We start from the raw sequence: 22,588 nt of genomic DNA, 5'->3' as shown, positions 1-22,588 counted from the left end.
AAACCTATTTTTTTAGTCTCATGGTTTCTTTCCTCTTTTTTTCTTTTCCTTTTTTGATACCATGGATTGAACCCAGAATGCTTTACACTGACTACATTTTTGTTCGTTTGTTTATTTTTATTTTTATTTCTTTGGTGCTGAAGATTGAACCCAGGGCTCTTAACCACTGTGGAACGTCCCCAGCCCTTTTTTGTAACTCATTAGAAACAGTCTCACTGAGTTGCTTAGGACCTTGCTAGATTGCTGAGACTAGACTGTCTTTGGACTTGCCAGCCATCCTCCTGCCTCAGCCTCCTGAGCTGCTGGGATTTAATACAGGCGTGTGCCACTGTGCCCAGCTTTTTTTTTCCCTTTTTAACTTAGAAATTTTTGTTTAAAGAAAGTTGTTTGATTTTGTATAAGTGGGATCCAGCACTCATCCCATGTGCCCCTCCTTCTAGGAACCGTGTAAAGCACCTCCTAGATTGCTCTTGTACTTTTCTCAGTTCGTCACAAAGCATTATCCCTTTCTGGTCAGTTCTCCTGCCGTTTCTGTAATTTCCATATACTGAGTGTGCCAGAGGTGTTGAGAATACTGTAAAGTGCAGCAGTTATTTTGAAGGGTTGAGAAAGCCGATTCATATTGTTTAGTTTAAAAGAGATCAGTAAGATGATTTGTGTAGAAAGCAAAATAACCTGCATTTTAATGTTTATACTTGCTCTTTTGCTAAAAGAAAGGTCAATTTTGTGGTAATAATAGAACTAATGAATGTGATGCAGAATTCTCATTACACTTTCCCCATTATTTCCACCTAGGAAGCCTTGGAAGATCGTTTGGAAAGGATCAACCGAGAACTGGGCTCGGTTCGCATGACACTAAAGAAGTTTCATGTTTTGCGCACCTCTGCAAATCTTTGAGATTTGTAGCCATTAAATTTTGAGACACTTTGTTTGCACTAATGTATAATTATGCACTCAGAAGAGGCGAGCTATTTTGTACTGTTTCTAAGCCTTCAAACAGTTTTACAATCATGCTATTCTTACACTTGCTATTTTATACTTCAAATGGCCACATATTTTCAAGATATTTTTGTTATGCTCAGGAATCTCTTGTATATTTTACTATTTAAAAAGCATTATTTTTAAATAGTATGTCTTCAATTTATATCAAGAATAAGGAAATGTAAACAGGGCAGGCAGCTTGTTTCTAAACAAATAGTATTGTCCTTTTAAGATGAACTTTGCACCCCAATTTTATAAACTTGTTCTACATTGTAAATATAACTCATTTTTTATAAAAATAAATGCTTAACAGCTTCCATAATGAGAGACTAACACATGCTGAATACATTTTAGCGAACCTTGCTTGGATTTCAGTTGTGTGGAAGTTTATAAAAAATGATGATACAATTCCTATTTAAAACATGTCTTAGAGTGAATATCAGAATAATATTAGCTTACTGGAAAGTTTTGAAAGCTACATAAATATTAGTCATTTTTTTTCCCTAAAACTTTATTGTTTATAAGGAAATAAACAGAGGGATGTAATTCTCTAATTTTGTCTTATATGTAGTACTTTGAAAAAGCAGGTGGAGAGTTGTAGGCCTCTGCTCCCCGTTCTAATGTGACTTGTGTCCCCCTGGACAAGAAAGGGACGGGTAAAGCTTTGATGAGACTCAGTGACATACGCCAGCCATCTGTGTTGCTCTGCCAGGATCCAGCGCACCCTGGTTTCCTTACAGCACATGACTTTGGCTGCCAGTCAATACTGTCTTCCAGGCCTTTGCACCCCCCACCCCCTCCACCCCTACTAGAGAGAAAAGCAAATACCCCAGTAGTCACTGTTTCAAGAACCTGAGGTTTGGACCAATGCTCTGCCTGATATTGGACAGGGAACGTGCAGACAGAGCCTGCGGCTGTTGCTTGACCTTGCTAGAGGGCTGCAGCCCCTGCCTGGGCAGTGCTTCCTGGCTCGGGCGCAGCCTGTGGGCAGCAGTGCTGCCCTGGTGCAGGAGCAGCAGCAGGTTAGGCTGGTGCTGCTTAACCACCCACTTTTTGCTGGCCAGTTGGACCCAGTGCCCAGGCATTCAAGCTTGGCATGTGTCGGTAAACATTCGTCCAAACTTTCAGAACGGATTCCCACTTCAGTGCTCAGCTTCTAAGCTCTGGTTTGCTTTTGAGCTCTTAAAAATTTGTGCTTACGATGCACCAGGTTCATTCAGTTACTGCAGTAGGGCATCAGGCCTTCCCACAGGATCATGGGTGGTGGCTGGCCACCTTCTACCCGCATCACCTGGCAGATCACCAGGCCTGGGCCTACAGCCCTGCTCCCTTCTCTCTGTGGGGATTCTCAGCCAGGAAGAGGGACGTTGGAACAGAGCAGCTGAACATTTGTGCTCAGCTTTTGCAGCCAGTTGAAGACTTTGAGCTAATCAGAATTACTGAAGAGAATCAGGTGCCTTCCTTCTTCATTTTTTTTTTCTAGCCTTCTTTTCCTAATCTCTTAGTTAATAGTAAAGAAGAAGTTCATTTTAATAGCTTGTGTGTAAACCTAGAAAAGGGGTTGACTTTACTGGTGATATTCCCTTTAGTGTGTTTGTATATATGACATTCAAAATTAACTTAAGCTGGGTGTGATGGCACATGCCTGTAATCCCAGCGGCTTGGGAGACTGAGGCAGAAGGATGGTGAATTTAAAGCCAGCCTCAGCAATTTAGTGAGTCCCTAAGTAACTGAGTGAGCCTGTGTATCAAAATAAAATATATATAAACCAAAAAAAGGGCTGGGGGTGTGGCTCAGTGGTTAAGCACCCCTGGCTTCAATCCCTGATATCCCCCCCAAAAAACACTAAAAAATTGCTAGGATATTTAATTGTCCCCTACTTTTATTGTAAAGACTACTATATTCTTAAAAATAAGGAAGTTGTCATTTTAGAAGAAATGATAGTTTTATCTTGCCAAGGAGTTTATCTTCTGAGTAGCCTATAATTGGCTTATTCCAAAAAAGGCATTAAACTCCATCAAAACATCTTCTGTGCCTCTGAGAAAGCATATGCTTTGATTTTTGAAGTGTGTAATAGATTGGAACTATCAGTTTACTTACTTAAAAAAATAAGTTTTATTCTTTTTTCTCTTCATAGCTGTGAAGAAGGAAACCAAGGAAAATTCTTGCAGCTGTCTTTCCCTAGGTGATCCTTATCTTAGGGTCACTCGAGGGCACGTGGTTGGGCCTGAAGGTGGGAAAGGTGGCAGTCGTAAAGAGCATCTATTACCCCAGGGAAATAAACTATTTTTGTTGCTGGGCTGTTTCAGTTAGTAAAAAACCAAAGTGAATCTTCCACTTCTGGTAAGTGCCTTCTAAAATGCAAATAGCAAGTCGGTTCCCCTGAGGCCCAGCTCTGCCCTTTCCTCCCCATACAGAGCCTGTGCACAGGGGCAGTCCTGAGGCAGTGCACAGCTGGGCACAGGGGTTGGAGAGGGGACATTGGGAACCAGGCAGACTAGGGTAACCCTGGCTCAGGTCTGCCTTCCCTAGCTGTAAGTAATAGGATCCCTTCGTTAACGGAGAGTCTGTCAGTGCCTAGTGCTCACTAAGTGTGCATTAATAGGACCTTTCAGATTCAGTATGAGTTAAGTGGGAATTTGAGGTGACAATTGCCTTTTTTCCCTGTGATACTGGGAATTGAACCCAGTGCCTCACACATGGCTGAGCAAGTGCTTTACCACTGAGCTACAACCACAACCCCCAAAAGATGGTTTTGTTTTGTTTTGTTTTGCAGTACTGGGGATTAAACCAATTGGCGCTCTACCACTGAGCTACATCCCCACCCAGCCCTTTTTATTGTTTTGAGGCAGGGTCTAAGTTGCTCAGGCTGGCCTCCAACTTTAGTACTCCTGCCTCAGCCTCTGAGTCACTGGAGTAATAAAAAAATAAATTAATTAATTAATTAAAAATAAATGTACACCTACAGTCATTTAGGAATCATAAGGGTAAATCATTTAACTCATTAGTGAATTATGCAATCCCAGTGACTCCACCATTTCTTTTAAAGATAGAGGGTTATATCCAAAGCAGTTGACCTAAAAAACCATCTTGAGTTGGCATTTCTGTTGGGTGGTCTCAGATCTTCTCTCCCTTTGCATAACAACGTGGGTTTTCTTGGCGATTAAAGGAGTCGTCCTCTGGTGTGAGTTCAGTTCTTTTTTCTTTCTTTTTTTTTTTTTAATGACTAAAAATTTAAAAATGGATAACCTATCAAGTGTTAGTTTAGACAGCACTTTGATCATAATAAAATTGGTGATTTGGGAATTGAGAAATATAGACTTCCTATATAGACGTGCCAGTGTATAAAAGTGGTGTATGAGCAGACTTGTACAGGTGATGGGTGGCCTTGAACAGGACCATGTGAAGGAAGTGCCTGCCACTGGGCCCTTCAAGATTGGAGATGACCATTTGGAAATTGGTAACCAACCAGAAGGTTTCCCTTTTTAATCCAGAAAATCCAGGTGCTTTGGTGAATGCTACTTGAGTTCTGAACCTTGCATCTATATATATAATAAAATTAGACATTTTCATAACTTTAATTTTTAGATAACAGTTTTCACTAAATTTTAATGTGCCACTTGCTCTGCATTCTTGGAGAACCAAGCTTTGAAAAATAAATGTAGCTGGGTAGATGGCTCACATCTGTAGTCCCACTACTTGGGAGGCGGGAGGATCACTTGAGCCCAGGAGTTCAAGACCAGCTTGGGCAACATAGTGCAACACAGTCTCCAAGAAAATAAATAAATAAAAAGCTGGGCATGGTGGTGCACGCCTATGACCCCAGCAGCTCAGGAGGCTGAGGCAGGAGGATTACAAGTTCAAAGCCAGCTTCAGCAGCTTGGCAAGACCCTGTCTCTAAATAAAATATAAAAAGAGCTGGGGATGTGGCTCAGTGACTAAGCGTCCCTGGGTTCAATCTCTGGTACCAAAAACAAAACCCCAGAGTAAACCATAAATAAATTAAAAATGTATACCTGGAACCCTTTAGGAATTATAAGGGTAAATCTCATGTAACTGTCATGAGTGAATCATGTATGGTTATGAGACTTTGGGTCTGATTAAACTGATTATATTGCACAATTTTCCTGGAAATAATTTCCTGCCCTGCCAAGAGCTCTGTGGTTTGATAATGTATTAAAAATTATCAGTATTCCTAGGACCTGTGTTTCCAAGCCTTTCTCATCTGATTTGTGCTTTATCTCAAATACCTCGGCTCTGAGGAATCAAGCCATAAATTTGCACTTGCTGGACATTGTGTACCATGTCATCACTATGACTACAGATTTCAAGGACAATTTATGTCTTACATACATTTAACAGCTTCACTGTAACTGACCAAGAATGTGGAAAAGTGCTTCCCATGTAGTGCCGCTGCTGGGTAGACAGACGCATGCTTGTTGCAGTTACTCCTAGTCAAATGGTGGAGTGAAATGTCAAGCTCGTGGGAGCAGGGATCGTGTCATTCTCACACAGGCACCCAATAAATGTTTGTGGATGTTAACTGTTGTGATATTGTATTTATTCATACCATTACCTTTTTCTTTACTTTTTTTCTTTTGGCGGTACTGGGAATTCTTTACTACAGAGCTGTATCCCCAGCTCTTTTGTATATTTTGAGTGGTTCTTGCTAGGTTACCAGAGCTGACCTTGAACTTACGATCCTCCTGCTTCTACCTCCCCGTTGCTGGGGTTATAGGTGTGTGCCCCTGTGCCTGGCGAAGATACACTTTTTAAAGTCTCAGGCATATATAATCCTTGAAGTAGGAGATACAGTTTTTAAAGTCTCAGGCATATATAATCCTTGAAGTTTCCTGGTTTGCGTATAGTGATCAAAATGCTACAGTGGGGGCTGGGTGTAGTTCAGTAGTAAAGCATTTGCCTAGTGTATGTAAAGCCCCAGGTTTGATCCCCAGCACTGCACAAAAATAAAAATGCTACAACTCGTTGTAGCATAGTGGTGAAGTGCATGCCTAACTGCAGGACCCTGGGTTCAGTTCCCAGTGCTAGGGAACATTTTTAAGTAAAATGCTACAATGGTGTACCATCTGAGAGCTCAGTTCCTACTGACAGCAAAGTCTCAAAGAGCCTCACTCTGGAGATGTGTGAATGCTTCAGAAATCTTAATGCACCTTAGGGCAGACTGGTGGAGAGAAGGAGCTGAGGGGACAGTATCTCATGGGTGGTCATGCAGTGGTGGCTCTCCTGGCCCTTTCAGGTTGCACTTCTGCCCAGAATCCCAGCGGATGAACAGCCTGTGTGGTGGCACTCCTTTGCTTTCTCTCAACAGATCTGGGCCCTTTATTTTTAATTTTTTTGGGGGGGTGGTGTTGGAATTGAATCCACGGGCCCTTTACCACTGCACTGCATTTCCAGCCCTTTTTCTTTTTTGAGACAGGGTGTCACTAAGTTGCTTAGGGCCTCACTTATTTGCTGAGGCTGGCCTGGAACTTGAATCTCCCTGCCTCAGCCTTCTGAGTTCCCAATCACTGGGATTACAGGCATGGGCCCCTGTGCTTGGACCTCTGTTTTTATCTGGCACCTGCCCTTCCAGGGAAGCACTCCACGTCTCTTCAGGTCACATAGGTGATCCTAAACGATGGGTCAACTATAAGACGTGCCCTGAGCTCCATGACTTCAGGTTTTGGCAAACAGGTCTGTCCTTGCTCAACCTAAGTGAACACTTCCTGTTTCCCTGAGTTTCGCCGAGCACCCTCTTGGTCTCTTAATTTGCCAAGCGGAGAGGCCTGTCGGGATGGAACACCAGCGGGGAGCTGCCTCTGCGCCAATTCCAGCTCCTCTCCGAGGTGGGGACGGGCGTCACGCACCCTCGCTGGCGATGGCTGTCCTGTCCCGAGGGCCGCCGGGCGCCCGGGCCTGCTGGGGTCCCGGGGAGACCGGGCGCGAGTCTCGGTCCGCGGCCGGGCAGCAGGTTGGCCCTCGCCCGCCTCCGCCGGCCTGCCCCTGGCTCCCGGGGGGCCTCGCTGGCTGCGCCCGCCAACATCGGGCTCCGGGCGCGTCGTTTCTCCAAGGCGAGCAGCTCGGAGTCGCCGCTCCCGTGACCCTCGGGCGCCTCGGCGGGGCGCCCGGCCGGCGAGCCGGGCTCTTCCGGCGGCGGCCGGCCCGGAGGGACGCCCGCGCCGCTCCCCCGCGCGGCCGGAGGAGGCGCCGCGCCGCGGCGAGTGGGGGAATGCGAGCCGGGCCGGCGCGCGCGGGCAGCGGCTGCTGAGGCGCGGCGGGCGCGGGGCGCGGAGCTGTCGGCCACGCGGCCCCCGGAGCAGCGGCGCCCGCACGCGCGCCGCCCGCCGCCCCGACGGCCCGGAGCATGCCCGCCGCCCGGCCGCTCGCCCGGGGCCAGCCGGCGGCGGGGGCGCGCGGGGCCGCGGGGCGCAGCCGGCCGGGCCGGGGCCGCGGGGCCCGCGCTGCCCGGGAGGCGGCGTGAGGCGGCGGCGGCCCAGCGCGGGGACCGAGGAGCGGCGGCCGCGGGCGGGTGAGTGTCCGCGGGGGCGGAGGGCGGCCGGGCGGCCCGCGGGAGCCCGCCGCGCGGGACCCGGGCCGGGCGGGCGGCGCGAGGCGGCGGAGGGCGTGGCGAGCGGGACCCGCGCCCCGGCGCGCCGCCGAGACCCCGGCCGGGCCGCGGAGGGGCGATCCCCGCCCGGGGCAGGTGCGTGGCAGCCCCGGCAGGTGCGTGCGCGGTGCAGGCCCGGCTCCCGCCCCCGCGAAGGCGCGAGCCGGGCTGCAGGAGGCGGCGTCCGCAGCCGCCCTCGGTTGGTTTCCGCGGGCTTCGCCCTGGCTGGCCGGGTGGGCACCGAGGACCCCAGGATGAGGTGTGGCCCTGCCCATCCCGAGGCTCCTTTCCTGGCGTACTGGGAGGAGCCCGCTCGCCTTAGGGCCGGTAGTTTCCTCTTCCACCACTGCATCTTTCTTATCGGTGGCGGGGCTGCGGGGTGGCTTGGGGAGAGGGAAACTTTAGTGTCCCCCTTCCGCAGCGCGCCCTGATCCCCACCCCCATCCTAAATGGGCATCCCAAGTAAACACTGTGCCTGCCACACAGATGCCATTTCAAGGCAGGTCCTCTAGCGCTGTCCCCTTTCAAGGGACTTGCTGCTCCTGCATAGAAATCCTAGGCTCCTCCCCCACCCCCTCCTTATCTCTGAAACACTGTGGCCTACCTTCCTCCTCCCCGCCTGAATCTGGATTCTTCAGGAGCATCTTTCTTTGTCCACTGCCAGCTCCCTCCCCTGCTCCTGGGAGTCAGCAGAGCTGTTAGGGGAGCCATCTGGGGAAAAGGTAGTCAGTGCTCGCTTCCCTGAATCATCCCTGCCACCCAGGCCCGTCTCCCCTTGCTGCTTCGAACCCCCACTGCACTTTATCTCTGTGGCTTATCACCGTCTGCCTTATTTTACAGTTACTTTTGTGCCTGGCTTATCTCCCCCGCTGGACTGTGGGCTCCTGGGTGGAGTTTGATTCATCTCTGGCCCCAAGCCCCAGTCAGCATCCTCTGTGCAGTCTGGGCCTGTGGCATTCAGGGTGCGCGTGGAGCAGAAGCCCCTCTAGGCTTGCCCGGGGACCCTTAGCTTGCCTGGCTGGCTGTTGGGCGTCAATTCTTTTTCTCCCATTAAGAGACTGTACTCTGATTGGAATAGCTGCCCAGCCCTCTTGCTCTGCAGAGTTGGGAAGGGCTCTGGTAGGGAGTGACTTGCCAAGCGAACAGGACAGAATATTCTCTGCTGGAAAGATGGCCAGGTCCTGACTGTGAATTCTTTGGCTGGTAAGTTGAATGGTTTGTCTGCTGATACTTGGGAGGCACCAGGGTAGAGAATCGACTGTGGGAACGGGGAAGCCCGGTTTGCATGCCTGCCCCCTAACTTGCCGTTCAGTAAGTCACTTGGTTTTTCTTGGTTTTGATTGCTCCTTACCAAATCTGGGGGCCGGTATCTGGCTAGTGGTAGAGCACTTGCCTGGCATTGTGAGACCCTGGTTTGAATCTCAGTACTGCACACTGCCGCCCCCCCCCACCCCCAGAAGAGGGAAACTAAATTTGAAAGGAAATTCATCTGCATCTACCATTCCCCTGGGATCTGGACCCCATTCCCCACGCCTGTCCCCCGCCACCGTGTCGTCCCTCACGCTCCATGCTCTAGCCCTCCCGGGCAACCTCGAGGTTTTCCAGGGCATTGTGCTCCTGTGCCCTTCTGCACGTGCCCAGCCTCATCAGTGATGGGGACCCAGTTTGCCTTCCCTGGCTTTCCTAGGTGGAGTGACCCCCTCTGCCTCGTGCCTCCCCAGTCCCATTTGCCACACGGGATGGCCTCCTATTTCCATGCCTTCCCCCACCAGACTATGAGCTTCCAGGTAGTGGTGCTAAATTCTGTTTCTCTGTCCCCAGTGCTTGGCATGCAGTAGGCACTTGGGAACATGTAGAGTTGGTGGTGAGAGGTGGCCTGGAGAGCCCCTGAGAGCCCTTCTCAGCCACAGCCTGCAGCTTCCCTTCTCTGTCACGTTGCTCTCCTCCCTGTCCCGAGTGCGTCTTGACACCAGGCAGTGCTCTCCTGGCCAGCCATCTGGGTTGGGCAGGCAGCTTGGTCTTTGAGAAGGGCCAGTCATGGAGGATGTGCAGTTAGTTGTTTGTAGAGATAAAGGGGAAGTGGCTGCCTCCTCTTCACTTTCGGCAGAGATGCTCTGTGTGTGCATGGAGGACGGTGATAGTGCTCCGGTCTGTCTCCACAGGCAGAGGCCGCTGTTTACGACCGTGTGGTCAGTCCAAAGTGAGCCCTAGATCCCGTGCGCCGCTTCTTACCTTTGCTTGGACGAGCTTGAACCCTTTGCAGGATGAACCTGCCTAACCCCCTGCCTCCTGACGCCCCTCGAGCTGAGGGGTCTCTGCAGAGCTCCTCCGGAGGTCATGTGGTCGGTGTTTATTTTACTGAATGCCCTGGGATGTTATCCAGGAGAGCGGCCGCAAATCCTTGTCTGGTCTGTTCTAAAACCATCATCTGAGGCACGGCCACCTCCGCTAAAGGCTTCTGACAGTGTTTTGTATGAAAATTTTGTCTTAGGATTTAGGGCCAGGCAAACTTTGCCTTCCCTGGGAAAGTACGCTGCTTTCTCCTTTGATAATGAAAAGAAAGTGGGGAGGGAAAGCGTATATTGCTGGCAGACCCTGCCTGGCTCGTGGGCACCATAGCCCTGCAGGTAGGGGATCCTGCAGAGAAAGAAGCTGAGACAGGGGACATCAGCTGTTCCAACCAGAGTCTGGATTTGTATCCATTTTTGCATACTCTTTCTATACACACTGTCTTTCTCTCTCTCTCTCTCTCTCTCTCTCTCTCTCTCTCTCTCTCTCTCTCTCTCTCTCTCTCTCTCTTGCTTTACCACTATGCTGCATCCCCAACCCTTTTTAATTTTATTTTGAGACAGAGTCTGGTCTCCCTTAGTTGCTGAGGCTGGTTCCTACTTGCGGTCCTCCTGCCTCAGTCTCCTGAATGGCTGGGATTACAGGCGAGCGCTGCTTCAGCTGGCTCTAGGTTCTTTATAAGTCATCACAAAAGCTTTCTGGAAAACAGTGGACAGACAGCGAATGGGTACAGGAAGTCACAGCTGCGTGGCTGGGGAGATGCGTCCTCAGCACCCCAGGCTATGTGGCAATTGCTGCAGTCAGGCTATTGCCTTTCTGGTGGGGGCGTCAGGGTTGGCTTCCTGGGGGAGGGGATTTGACGGGCTCATGGAGAGTCTCAGATTTGGGGCATTCACAGTGCCTGTCAGAACCTCTGTCGGGAAAGGAGGGAAGTGCTTGCAGAACCTCCAGTGGGGAGTCTGGCTTTGTGTCTTCAAATCCTCTATGGCTTCCACAGAGGCTCTGGGAACGTGGGAGCTCATCCCCCCACCAGGGATGAGAGACCAAAGTGGACAGAAGAACTGACTTGCCCATGGCCACTCTGCCAGCCTGGACCAAAGTGCCTTGTTCCCAGGAGGGTCCTTCTTCTTCATGTGCAGGCTGGTGGTGGCCCTGCACACTGGTCCTTAAAGGCGGTACAGTGGGCATAGGGTGCTGGCTTCCTCAGGCCCAGCCTGGCCAGCACCGGGACCAACCTCACCACCCTCTGTGGTGGGAGATACACAGCTGTGGGAGGAGGGGCAGGCTGGCGTTCTATCGGGAACAGCCCTTGACAGAAGGTAAAGCCGAAGTCAACCAAGAGGCAGATCAAAGACCCAAGCAGCCACCCTGTGGAGGGAAAGGGCATCCAGAAAGGGGTGTCACACCCTCGCCTCGCTGAAGCCCCCGGTCCCTCACAGCTTTCCTGGGAGCGCCCCCGCCGCCTTTTCTCCCGGTCAGTGACAGCAGAGGCAGTCACGGATGGGCCGGAGAAAGCTCATAGGAGGAACAGGGGCACCTGAGGCTGCTGCGATCTCCACGCAGAAGCCACAGCCGGGACTCCCGCTGGGCGTGGGCTTGCCAGCCTGCAGCCACAGAGCAGGTGGCCTGGCAGACGCAGCCCCTCTGTTGGAGTGGACAAGGTGGCCGAGTGCCGTCACTCCAGGGAGCTGTGCTCCATGTCAGCCGATGGTGACTTAGCCACCCTGAGCCGCACGGGGCTAGCTTCCCACGGGCCTCTGCTCTGCCCACGACGTTTCCATGGACTGATGAACACGCAGCCTTGTGCCAGGTGCCTGTCTGTCGGAAGGCACCTTATTTAACATGTATTAACTGGACCTCAAACTCCCGGTCAGCAGCCTGTGCCCTGTGAAGGAAGCTGGGCTGGCACACGATGCACCTCAGGACCTCTTTGCCCTTGGACTGCAGCCTGCAGGACCATTGAGAGCGGTGGAGTCACCAACAGAAAGCACAGGTGTGTGACAAGCAGGCCCCGAGCAGAGCAGGGAAGGGTGCTTGCTTTCAGCGTGGCCCTGTTCCGCCTCAGCTGGGGACCTGCCTCAGGCCACCCTCACGTTGTGCCAGTTTGCAGGGGTTTGAAGACGACCTCGAGGGCACTGCAGCACTGACTCGGGGGTGGCGGTTGAATCTTAGCGAGTAGGTGCATTCACAAGTATGGGCTCACAAGTGCCCAGTCCGCCATCCTGGACGCTGCGTGCCTTCCCTCGTCTGCAGCCCGGCCAGGGCAGCCTGTCGCCATTCCACCAGTTCCTGGGGACTGAAGGCCCAAGCCCAGGACGAGGAGCAAGGAGGCCTGTCCTCCCCGCTGTCCTATAGCTTCTTCCAGAAGGGCCCACTTCCCGCTGAATGGTGCCCATCTCCCCTCTCCACAGAGGGGGAGGGACTCTCCCCATGCACAGGGTGGTAGCAGTCAGAGGGACCTGGGCCACAGTCGTCCTTGCCGCGAGGAGCCGAGAAGCAGGCCTCGGCCCAAAGGCCTGATCCTCTTAAGGAGGTGTTCAGGCCACCCTGGGGCTTCCCGTGGGCCCCACGCCTCAGATGCGGGCTTCCGTTCCTGGGCTTCAGCCTCCGGGTATCCGCCTGTGTGCCCCGCTAGGACTTGGAGCGAGGTCCTGCAGGTGACTGATCCCTCTCTCCAGGCTGGTTCCTGCCGAGGGATTTTTCTTTGGCAACTAGGGTCGGCCCATGGCCCGCTGTCCTGGAGGAGTGGGGCCCTGTAGCCTCTGGGCCCCTGGCGAGGGTCCGTCTAGCCAGACAATAGCAGCTGGGGACAGGGATGGGGGCAGAAATAGTGGCCATTGGGGTCTGTCACAGGGGAACAGGTCCCTGGGCCCCGAGGCAGCGCTGCTGCTGGGGCAGACTGGCCCTTACAGCTGGACTGGAGGGACGTCTGCTCCCGCCCAAGGCTGTGCAGTGCTTCCCTGGCGCTTCGTAAGAGTGGACTTTTCACGTGCACATTTTAATTTTTCCCCATCAGAGGGAGGGAAACCAAGCATTCTTTGCAATTAGAGCTGTCCCCACTTGGCTAATCAGACTGAAAAAACCACCGAAGGCCTTTGAAAACCGCAGAGCGAGGGGCCGGCCGGGGCGCCCCATCCTGGGCCGGCCAGACGCACAGGCAGTCGGGCGGGTTGTCGTGCGAGGAAGTAAGCATCTCGCATTTATTTGGGGTTTGCTGGTTGCAGCATATTTCAATTAGTTCGTTGGTGCTGCGCATCTGACAGGCCAGACGTTTATTGTGGTTGAACCATCTGGGAGGTGGGAGGCCCGCAGCCTTCCCCACGGCAGGCGGTAACTACCAGTGGAAGGAAGCGGGTGTGGCGTGTTCGAGAGCCCAACGCTGACTCGCCATTAGCGCCCAAGCCTCCAGAATCGCTGGGGCCCCTGGACTGGCCCTCATTTGCCCCCCACGCCTGGCATTTTCCTGTGCAGCCAAGCCAAGTCCTGAAGCGGCTTACTGAGTTGGTCCAGAGCTCCGTGTGTACTAAGCAGCAAGGAAGGAGGCCATCAGCCTGTCCTGGGGGGCAAGGTGGCCTGTGCGTTTACCCAGGGCAGCCGGGGCCACGTTTCCCAAACTCTGACCGCTAGCGTGCCGCTGAGCTTCCTCCTGCACGGGGACATGGGACACTAGCTTGACGTCAGCTCCCAGCTGCGTGACTCACCGAAGCATGGCGAGTCCGTGGTCATGGTCACCGGCCAAGCGGGTGGTCCCCTGGTGCCCGAGCGCCCCAGCTTTCACTTTACCCGGCCCTTCCCGGCACACAAGGTTGCTGTCCTGAGGAATGTTCCGTCCAGCTTCCCCACGCGGGCCTGGGGAGAGGGAAGGAATCAGAATCCAACAGGAGAGCCAGAAGGAGACTGGAAAAAACCAAGTGCAAGGGCTCGACCTTTCCATGAAGAGCAATGACTTTCCATTTCCCTGAGGCCCCAGGATCCAAGGCTGGGCGCAGGGTGTTGGCAGCCGAGCAGGATTAACACTCAAGGACGCGCTGCTGAACCGGAGGCCAGCCCATAAAATCTGGGATGCTTGGTTCACGCGAGGGTGTCTTGGTGGCCTGGCAGCGGCAGGACTGGCGGTGGGAGGGTTCCTGCTGGTGGCCCCCTGACCACAGCCATGCAGGTCGGCCCTGGGCTATGGGCTTTTCCCACCGGGGAGACTTGCTCAGCAGGCTGCCTCCCCTCTCCTGGGAAGCCTCCAGGCCACCGGGGCCCTGGCCGAGCCCAGCTGCTGCACAGCTGCCAGGCCTGTAGCTGCCTGTCCTGGGGTCACCGGTGCCTGGAGCAGAGCTCGGTGCTGGTCCTGTGCCTAGTGGCCAGTGTGGGGAAGGTGCGGCTGGAGGAGCAGAGGCGAGGGCCCTGGAGTCCCACCCCACTGCGTGCGGCTCACAAACGCAGCTGCGCCCATTTTATAGGTGAGGACGCCGAGGCCCAGAAAGGGCATGACCGGCCCCCACTGTTCTCTCCTTTGTGTTTCCCAGATGGGGACCTTGTGACTCGAGGGGTCATGATTTAGGCCCAGTCACACCAGCAGTTAGCCACTGGCCCAGACTTTAGGCCTCGGTGTTCCCATTGGTCACCCTTGTAACATGACCCGTGCTGTGGGCTTCACTGTGTAAAAACCCACCGGTATTTCCCGACCTGGTGTCCGAACTTCTCTGTTTGAGTTTGTAAGATTGTTTTGTTGTTGTTGTTGTTGTTTGTTTGTTTATTTGTTTGTTTTCAGATGGGAAAGCAGAATCCCTCTTCTGTTTGTTCTAGATCTTTTTTGATTTTCAAAAAGAGGCCATAGGGTTCCGAGGATGGAGCGCAGACTCCGCAAGATAAGATCACATGCCCTGGGATCCCACATACTTAGAATTTTGAGGCCAATTCTGATCCTGCCATGAAGTGCCCCGGCCAGCCGCAGGATGGGCCAGGCCCTGAGCGAGGTCCCGAGGTCCCGGGGTCGGGGGTATGTGTGGGAGTCGGTGCCTTTTTGCCCTGAAGGAAGAGCAGCTTTCAGAGTGGGTGATCCCAGCTCCCACCCAGCCTCGAAGCTGGGGAGGGGAATTTTTAAAGGACCACCGTTCTGTGGGCTGGGGCTTGTGCAGGAGGAGCCAGGGTCAGTGTGGTCTCCGTCCTCCTCCTCCACCTGTCCCCTGCTGTCTTCCTCCATAGAGGAGTGAGGCCCCCCAAGCCCGCCTGGGAGGAGGGCAGCAGGGAGCCAGCAGGCGGGGAGGAGGAGGCTGGCACCTGGCTATGTCCTCCTGTGGGTGCCCAGCTTCTTAGTAGCTCTGGGCTCTGGAGCGGAAGGCGCGCAAGGGCCTGTGGCTCTGGGCTGAGGATCAGGAGATGACATGGGGGCCCAGTTAGGAGCCTTGGACTCCGTCTCCTTCAGCAGGAGCACGGGAGGCCTAGGTGTGTTCAGGGCCACTGACCCGCTCCCGGTGCAGACACCGCTTCCCAGGCCACCTGAGGTCACACCTGCCGTGCTGTCCTGGGTCTGGCTCTCAGCGCCAGACAGGGGCCACAGCTTGTTCCTCCTGGTTTCCTCGGAGCGCCTGGCCTGGCTCTCAACTTGGAGAAGGGGCTGGATGAATCTCTGAAGGAAAGAAAACTTGGGGGAGGCAGCCGGAGGGAGGGGGCACCAAGTCCCACCTAGAGAAGCAGGGCCAGGGACCCCCAAAGCCAACCTGGGGTCTCAGCCAGGCCACCTGCTCTCCTGGTGGCAGATGGCCAGTTTTCTCCTGCTCATACTACAGTCTTGATGGGGTGCTTGGAATAACCCAGAATGGCAGTCTCTGGGTGTGTCAGATCTTGGATGCAGAGAGAAGGTTCTAGCACAGGAAGGGGCAGGAAGGGGCAGGAAGGCTGGGAGCCCAGTGGGAGAGGAGGGGCCTCAGGGGCGGCTTTGGGTGTAGCCAGAGAGAGGGTGGAAGTGTGAGGTTTTTTTTTTTCTTTTCTCTCTCTCTCTCTCTCTCTCTCTCTCTTTTTGGTATAGGGATTGAACCCCAGGGTGCTTTACAGGGGGCCATATCCCCAGTGCCCCCTTTTTTTGTTTTGAGACAGAGTCTGAATAAGTTGCCTGGGGACTTGCTAAGTTGCTGAGGCTGGCCTTGACCTTGCGGTCCTCCTGCCTCAGCCTCCCAAGCTGCTGGCATTACAGATATGTACCACCATGCCCAACCTCTTTTTTTTATTGAGGTGAAACTCACATCATGTAAAATTAGCCATTTTTAAGCACACAGTTTGGTGGCATGCGACCTTGGCCTCTAATTCCAGAACCCCTCTACCACTCTGAAAAGGACCCCCAACCCTTGGCAGTCACCCCCGTTCTTCCCCCGCAGGGCCCCACTTGGTGTCCACGCGCATACCTGTTCTGGAGTCACCTGTGGCCTTCGATGTTGCTGCCCAGCGTCTGGTTTTCGGGGTTCGCTGTGTTAGTGGTATCACTGCTTCAGTCCTCGTGTGATAAAACGTGTGTGATGTAGATCCACCGTGTCCCCACACAGGTCACCAGCCAGGCGCACCTGGACACCCCGCAGTCTCACTGCCATCCATCCCCAGAACACACCCGTCTCCCCAGGCTGAAAGTCTGTCCCCATTGAATGACGGGGACCCACTCCCTCCCTGGCCCCTGGTCCCCGTCATTCTACTTTGTGCCTCTGAATTCCACTCCGGAATCCTGTCAGGATCTGGGGCTGGCTTCTTCCACTGGGCCCTGGTGTCTGCAGGGGTGCCCGGCACCGTGGCAAGCGTCAGGCTGCCCTTCCTTCCTGGGTGGGTAGCTCATGGTGCGGTTGGACCTCAGTTTGAGTCTGTTCATCCTACAGTGCGCATGTGGGGGTGTCTGGGCCTGCGAGACCTTGGCTTTGGATTACCCCTGGATCAGGAACAATAAGCCCAGAGCCCGAGTCCACCCCTTCCCCAGGTGGGTGGCCTTTGATGACCACACCTTCTGAGCCTGTTCTCTGCCCATCAAGGAGCGATGTCCCTCCTGGGGTGCTGTTGGCCCAGGCTCCTGGCTGGGCGAGTCTGTCCTGGCTCCTGGTGGCCTTCTGAGTGCTTGTTGACTCCCGGCAGGTAGCAGCAGGACAGACCTGAAGTGCTGTCCCCTGGGGCCCCGGCCCTTGGTGCTCAGGGAATGAAATCAGGAGGACGACATCGGCAGCCCCAGGGTGGCTGCGCGGAGCAGAAAGCCAGCCTGGGACTCGCGAAGTGGCACTTGCCTTCATTAAGCTAATTAACTCCGATGTGCATTAGCTCCGGGAGCGAGTGACTTAGGAAGCCCATCAGCAGCCGGTCAGCGGGCTGCGGCGGGCGGGAACCGCGGCGCACGTTTCTGCATCCGCCAATTAAGGGTGCTTAATTATTAACGCAGCCGGAGGCTGACAGGAGGGGCGCTCCCCGTGCTGTGCTCAGAGCGCAAGGCTGCGTGCATCGGCCGGAGCGTGGGTCCTCTCACTCTAGGACCGGCCGTGTTCTCCTTGACGTGGACAGCAGGGCGGAGGGTGGATTCATCCAAGGTCACGGGACTCCAATGGAGGGGCAGACTCAGGGGGCTTTAAAAGGAGCGGTGAGGGGCCTCTTTCTTTAGCCCTGGGTTTAATCTGTGTTTTTGTTCCTAGTGTTTTAAACACATTTAAAAAATTAAGGTAAATATGTTCATGGTAAATTGACAAAATGTAAAAATCTGGTAGCTTTAAATTGCCTGTCCACTGATGAAGAAAATCTCCATAGAGTGGAATATTATTCAGCCCCAAAGAGGAAGGAAGTGCCGCCTTATGGGAGGACGTGGGAAAAGCTTGAGGACATTATGCTAAATGAGAGGGGACAACAACAGAAGACCCGTGCTGCCCAATCCCCCTTGAGCAGGCACGTAGAGTCCTCAGATCTAGAGGGCCAGAGTGGAAAGGGGGCTGCCAGGGCTGGGCGGGGCCTGCGGACTGTCCATCAGCAGGCGTGGGGATGCAGCCGGCAGGGCGGAGCTCTGGAGGTGGCCACCATGCTGCGCCGTGGCCGAGCGCTTGCCTACTGCAGGAGGCCCTGGGCTCCATCCCAGAATGGGAGAAAAATATGTTCAGAGGGCAGAGCTCTTTTTTCTTCCTTTTTCTTTTGAGATGGTCTTGTTACGTTGTCCCGTCCAGTCTCAAACTCCTGATCGGAGAGATCCTCCCACCTCAGCCTCCCCACGATGGGACTACTGCGTGTGCCCCACGCCCAGCCAAGAGGATAGATTGCTCTTTTTTTTTTTTTTTTTTTACGTATATATGCGGTGCCGAGGACGGAACCGGTGCCTGGCACTGCCAGGCAGGCTCCGCCCACTGGAAGTGTTCTTACTGTATAATTTTTCTTTGATCATTTGTTTGAAAATGATTTAAAAAACTTCCAATCAAGTTTTTTTTTTTTTTTTTTTTTTTTTTAATTTGTACTGGGGCTCAAGACCAGGGGTGTTTTACCACTGAGCCACATCCCCAGTCTTTATTTTTATTTATTTAATTTTATTTTGAGACAGGGTTTTGCTGAGTTGCTTGGAGTCTTACTCAGGTGCTGAGGCTGGCTTAGAACTTGCAGTCCTCATTCCCCAGCCTCCCACGTGGCTGGGATTACAGGCGTATGCCATCACGCCCCACCCCCACAAAAAAGTTTTTAGAAATCAAATCATTTTAAAACCTATAAAATGAAAATATAGCGTTTCTCAGTGAAACTTTTTGTTTGTCCGTTGATGCCACCTGAACCTGTAGGTTTGCAGGCGTGTTCCTGCCACTGGACAGGATGCTGTCCTCATCCTGGGTGTCCAGGTCTGCTTGACCTCTGCCCTGCAGTGGCCTGGGCTGGCTGTGGCTGGGCTCAGACTGGAGTGTGGGCAGTGTGGGAGTGTCCGGCTGTTCCAGGCTGCTTTCCTGGGAATGTCTGTTTCAAAGACTGGGTTCCCGGGCTAGCCCACCAGCAAGACACCGCGCATCACCCTGCTGGATGGTGGGCGCAGGATCCTTGCTGCTGGAGGCGTCTCCTCCGCGAGGGGCCACGTTGCAGGGGAGCACCCTTGGGTCAGCCCAGGGTGCAGATGGAAAGCCGGGCCCAGGAGGCAAGGCCATGTCCTCAGGTCCCCACGCGCCTGGATTCCAGTCCGGCCGCCTGCTGCTGGCCCGCCCTCCGGGACCTGTGTGAGGTTGAACAGGTGTGGGGTCAACTACTAAGTGGCTTGTGGCCCTGTCCGATGGTCCAGGCGCTGTGGAAAGTCCTGTTTTCCGGCTGGGACGCCTGTCCCCAGGCCCCTGGAGGAGCCCGAGCGGAGCGGCACCCTGCGGCCTGCCGGGAAGGGCGAGTTTGGTGTGCAAGAACACCGGTGCCCGGGCCTTCCGGGCCACCCCCGAGAACGCGCTGACCACGACCTTGGCTGTGCCCTTTGTTCGGCTCAGGGCCTCTGGGGTCCGGGCTCTGACGGATCCTGGGCTTCTCGGAGCCCCGCGCAGCTGGAGCCGAACAGACTTCGGCAGGTAGAGGGGCTATTTTTAGCCCCACATCCCTGTCACTCGGTCCCTATGGAGATACCGGGCTGGCCGCCCACGAGGCTGCACGTCTCCTGCCAGGGAGGAAAGGGGTCTTGTTTGCTTCTGCAGCTTCTCAGTTAAGGCCGAGTCGGCTCGTGTGCAGAGGCGGACAGACAGACAGAGGGACGGGGAGAGACAGACAGACGCTGCCGCTGCTGCTGAACGGTCCCCAGCTTGGCCCTGTGTTGGGCAGCGCCCACGGCCGGCTCGTGGTTTGGCTGGACTGGCTCAGGAGACTGGGGGCCCGATTCAAGCGGTGCTGTGTGACCTTGGGCGGGTTGCTTGACCTCTCTAGGCCTTCCTGCCGGGCAAGTTGGGGTGGTAACCCCCGGCCGGCCTGCCTCAATCTGGTGACATCATCGACTGGAGCAACTTTGCGACCACCGTGAGAGGCGAGTGCTCGTGTGTGTGTGTGTGTGTGTGTGTGTGTGTGTGTGTGTGACTGTGTGGGTGTGAGGTGACTGTGCTGCAGGGGCTGCCGCCGGAGAACACCCAGACCCCTCCGCGCCTCCCTTTCTGCTCTTCCTCTCCAAGACAGAGAAGGAGGAGATTGAAGGGGAAGATGTTCCAGCCCCTTTTGTACTTGGCATAGCAGATACGACAAAGTAGAGGACAGCCCCCCGCCCAGCTACCGAGTCGTCCCTCAGCTCATGAAATGCCGAGACCGCGTCGGATTCACAGCCCCGCCCACTGTGGGAAGTGCCACTCAGTGCATGAGCTTCTTTCCCAAGGTGGACGCAACAAAGGCTCAGAGAGGTTAAAATACGCACCCAGAGTCACACAACCAGGGAGTAAGCACCAGAACTGAATTCTGCAGCATCCACACCAGCGTTTGTTCTTTCCTCTGCTGTGCAGAATGGTAGGGACAAAGTGGACACACTGGCAGGCCCTGGAGCCATGCCGGGCTCCTGTGGGACCTGCCTCTTTCCCCTCTGAAATCTGGGACTCAACTGTCATCCCGCTTAAAAAATAAAATGGAACACTAGGTGTGGGTGGGGATGCAGAGACACTGGAGCCTCGTGCTCCAGTAGGAAGGCGAGCTGATGGCTGCTGTAGCGAGCCAGGTCTTTAAGTATTTAAATTCACAATCACTATGTGGCTGGCAATTCCGCTCCTTGGTCAACGCCCAAGAAAAGTGAAAGCAGGAGCTGAAGCAGACACTTGATAACCGGGGTTCATAGCAGCACTGTTAGCCAAGAGGAGAAAACAGCCCAAGCACCCAGCAGCGATGAGTGGTTCACGGGACGTGGTCTCTCCAGGCAGTGGAATATTAGTCAGCTATGAAAAGGAGCAGAGCACTGCCCCCTGCCCCCACATGGGTGAGCCTGGGAAGCATAATGCCGAGTGAAAGAAGCCAGACATAGAAGGCAGAACAGTGGTTCTGCTTATCCGAGGCCCCCAGAAGAGGCACATCTGCAGAGACGGAAAGTAGGCAGTGGTCACAGAGCTCGGTGTGGGGAGCTCGGTGTGGGGAGCTGTTGTTTAGTGGGCAAAGAGCTTCTGTTTAGGATGAAGGGAATGTTCTGAAAATAGTCCCCTAAAAGTGATTGAAATGGAGCCAGATGCAGTGGTCACACCTGTCATCCCAGCGCCTCAGGAGGCTGAGGCGGGAGGATAGCAAGTTCAAGGCCAGCCTCAGCAACTTAGCAAGGCTCTGAGCAACTTAGCGAGACCCTGTCTCAAAATAAAAAGGGCTGGGGGTGTGGCTCAGTGGAAAGGCACCCCATTCAACCCTGCTACCCAGGCCGCCCCGAAACATAAATGATCAAAATGGTGAAGCGAGAGAAAGAACCCAGAGTGGCTTCACGCCTTCAGGGTCGTCCACCAGAGCCTCCAGCGGCTCCCAGGGCCAGAGGGGCCTGGGCTGTGGTTGGCGGCGCTGTGCCGCCCCTGCAGCCGCCCGCAGCCTCCTGCTCAGCAGTGCCCCGAGCTCCTCTGGGGGTCCTGGCAGCTGCGCTGCGGCGGAGCGTCTGGAAGGCACCTGGGCTGGTACGTCCTTCACGGGCTCCCTGCTCCCGGGCAGTGCAAAGACGAATACCTTTTCCAGGGGCGGATGCCACCTGCCCACGGTCCCAGGGGCACCAGCTGCAGCCCGGGCAGCAAGAGGACCCCAGGTCCCAGGGGACAGCCTGGGTCTGGAGCCTAGCTGTGCCACCCGCCTGCTGGGGCCTCGCGTGCCACTGTGGGAGCTCCTGCTTCCTCTCCTGCCTCTGCTGGACCTGGGTCTTCCAGGAGAGTGGACGTGGCCGCACCCTGCTGGACTCCTCCCCGAGATGGACAGTGCATGGGTCATCCCTGTCCCGCAGGGCGGGGCCTCCTCTCAGCCATCTGTGCCGTCAGGACCTCGTGCAGGCCCCTGCTCGAGCAGACCCATGGAGCCACTGCCTCAGGCCTCTCTGCTAGTGTCCCAGGGCCACCATCACCAAGTGCCACAAACCAGGTGGCCCCAAACAACCAAAATTGATTATCTGACCGCTGGGAGACCAGAAGCCCGAGTAGAGGCTGCCGGCAGGTTTGGTTCTATGCAGAGGCCATGGGGGAGCCTGCTCCATGCCCTTCTCCGCTGCTGGGGTGGCAGCGTCCTCGGCGTGCCTTGACACGTGGACGCAGGGCTCCACCCTGCCTTGGCCATCACGCGCCTGGTGTCTCTTCTTCCTCTTCCACTTCTTCAATTGAACCCAGGGACACTTTACCACTGAGCCACATTTCCAGTCTGGTTTTTTTTTTTTTTTTTTAATGTTGAGACAGCATCTCACTGAGTTGCTTAGGGCCTCACTAACTTGCTGAGGCTGGCCTCGAACTTGCGATCCTCCTGCCTCAGCCTCACCAGTCACTGGGACTGCAGGTGTGAGCCACCACAGCCTGGCTCTCTTCTCTCGTAAGGATATCCATCATATTGGACTTAGGACACATCCCGGCCCCTGGTGACCTCCCCGAACTGATTACGCCTGCGGCAAACATGCGCTTCTGAGAAGGAAGCAGAGTTGGGGGCCCTTCAACCCAGAACGGGCTCCGTGGTTGCCACGTGAATGACGGTAAAAGGCCATCCTTGCGTGTCCACTTAGACGTGTGGACACAAAAGGGAGGTGTGTCTCTGGTGGCCTGTGGGGAAGCCCCGGTGTTGTCCCCTTTTCCCGTC

The 22,588-nt window shown here is 54.7% G+C and overlaps 2 protein-coding genes across 16 annotated transcripts in view; both read left to right on the top strand.

Annotated features, from left to right (window-relative positions):
• Positions 1-1,787, top strand: part of MPHOSPH9 (M-phase phosphoprotein 9) — a 52,659-nt gene extending 50,872 nt beyond the window's left edge. For 4 of the 8 annotated variants that reach the window (XM_079150463.1, XM_079150459.1, XM_079150466.1 and 1 more), the window contains one exon: positions 796-1,787. In XM_079150463.1, coding sequence (XP_079006589.1) covers positions 796-897 — 102 coding nt within the window. In that variant the 3' untranslated portion in view covers positions 898-1,787. The remainder of the gene's footprint in view (positions 1-795) is intronic. The other 4 variants (XM_079150465.1, XM_079150464.1, XM_079150461.1 and 1 more) reach the window with 1 other exon arrangement.
• Positions 1,788-6,709: 4,922 nt separating this feature from the next.
• The window catches only part of PITPNM2 (phosphatidylinositol transfer protein membrane associated 2), a 122,541-nt gene continuing 106,662 nt past the window's right edge, over positions 6,710-22,588 (top strand). For 5 of the 8 annotated variants that reach the window (XM_079150445.1, XM_079150454.1, XM_079150453.1 and 2 more), the window contains exon 1: positions 6,710-6,827. The gene's annotated coding sequence lies outside the window, so the exon portion shown is untranslated. Of the gene's footprint in view, positions 6,828-7,378; positions 7,511-22,588 lie in introns of those variants that run through there. The other 3 variants (XM_079150451.1, XM_079150452.1, XM_079150448.1) reach the window with 3 other exon arrangements.

This window comes from Sciurus vulgaris, assembly GCF_902686455.1.
Source record: "Sciurus vulgaris genome assembly, chromosome: 8".
Taxonomy (NCBI): domain Eukaryota; kingdom Metazoa; phylum Chordata; class Mammalia; order Rodentia; family Sciuridae; genus Sciurus; species Sciurus vulgaris.
The sequence above is the reverse complement of the archived record's forward strand: the minus strand, read 5'-3'. Positions and strand labels throughout refer to the sequence as shown.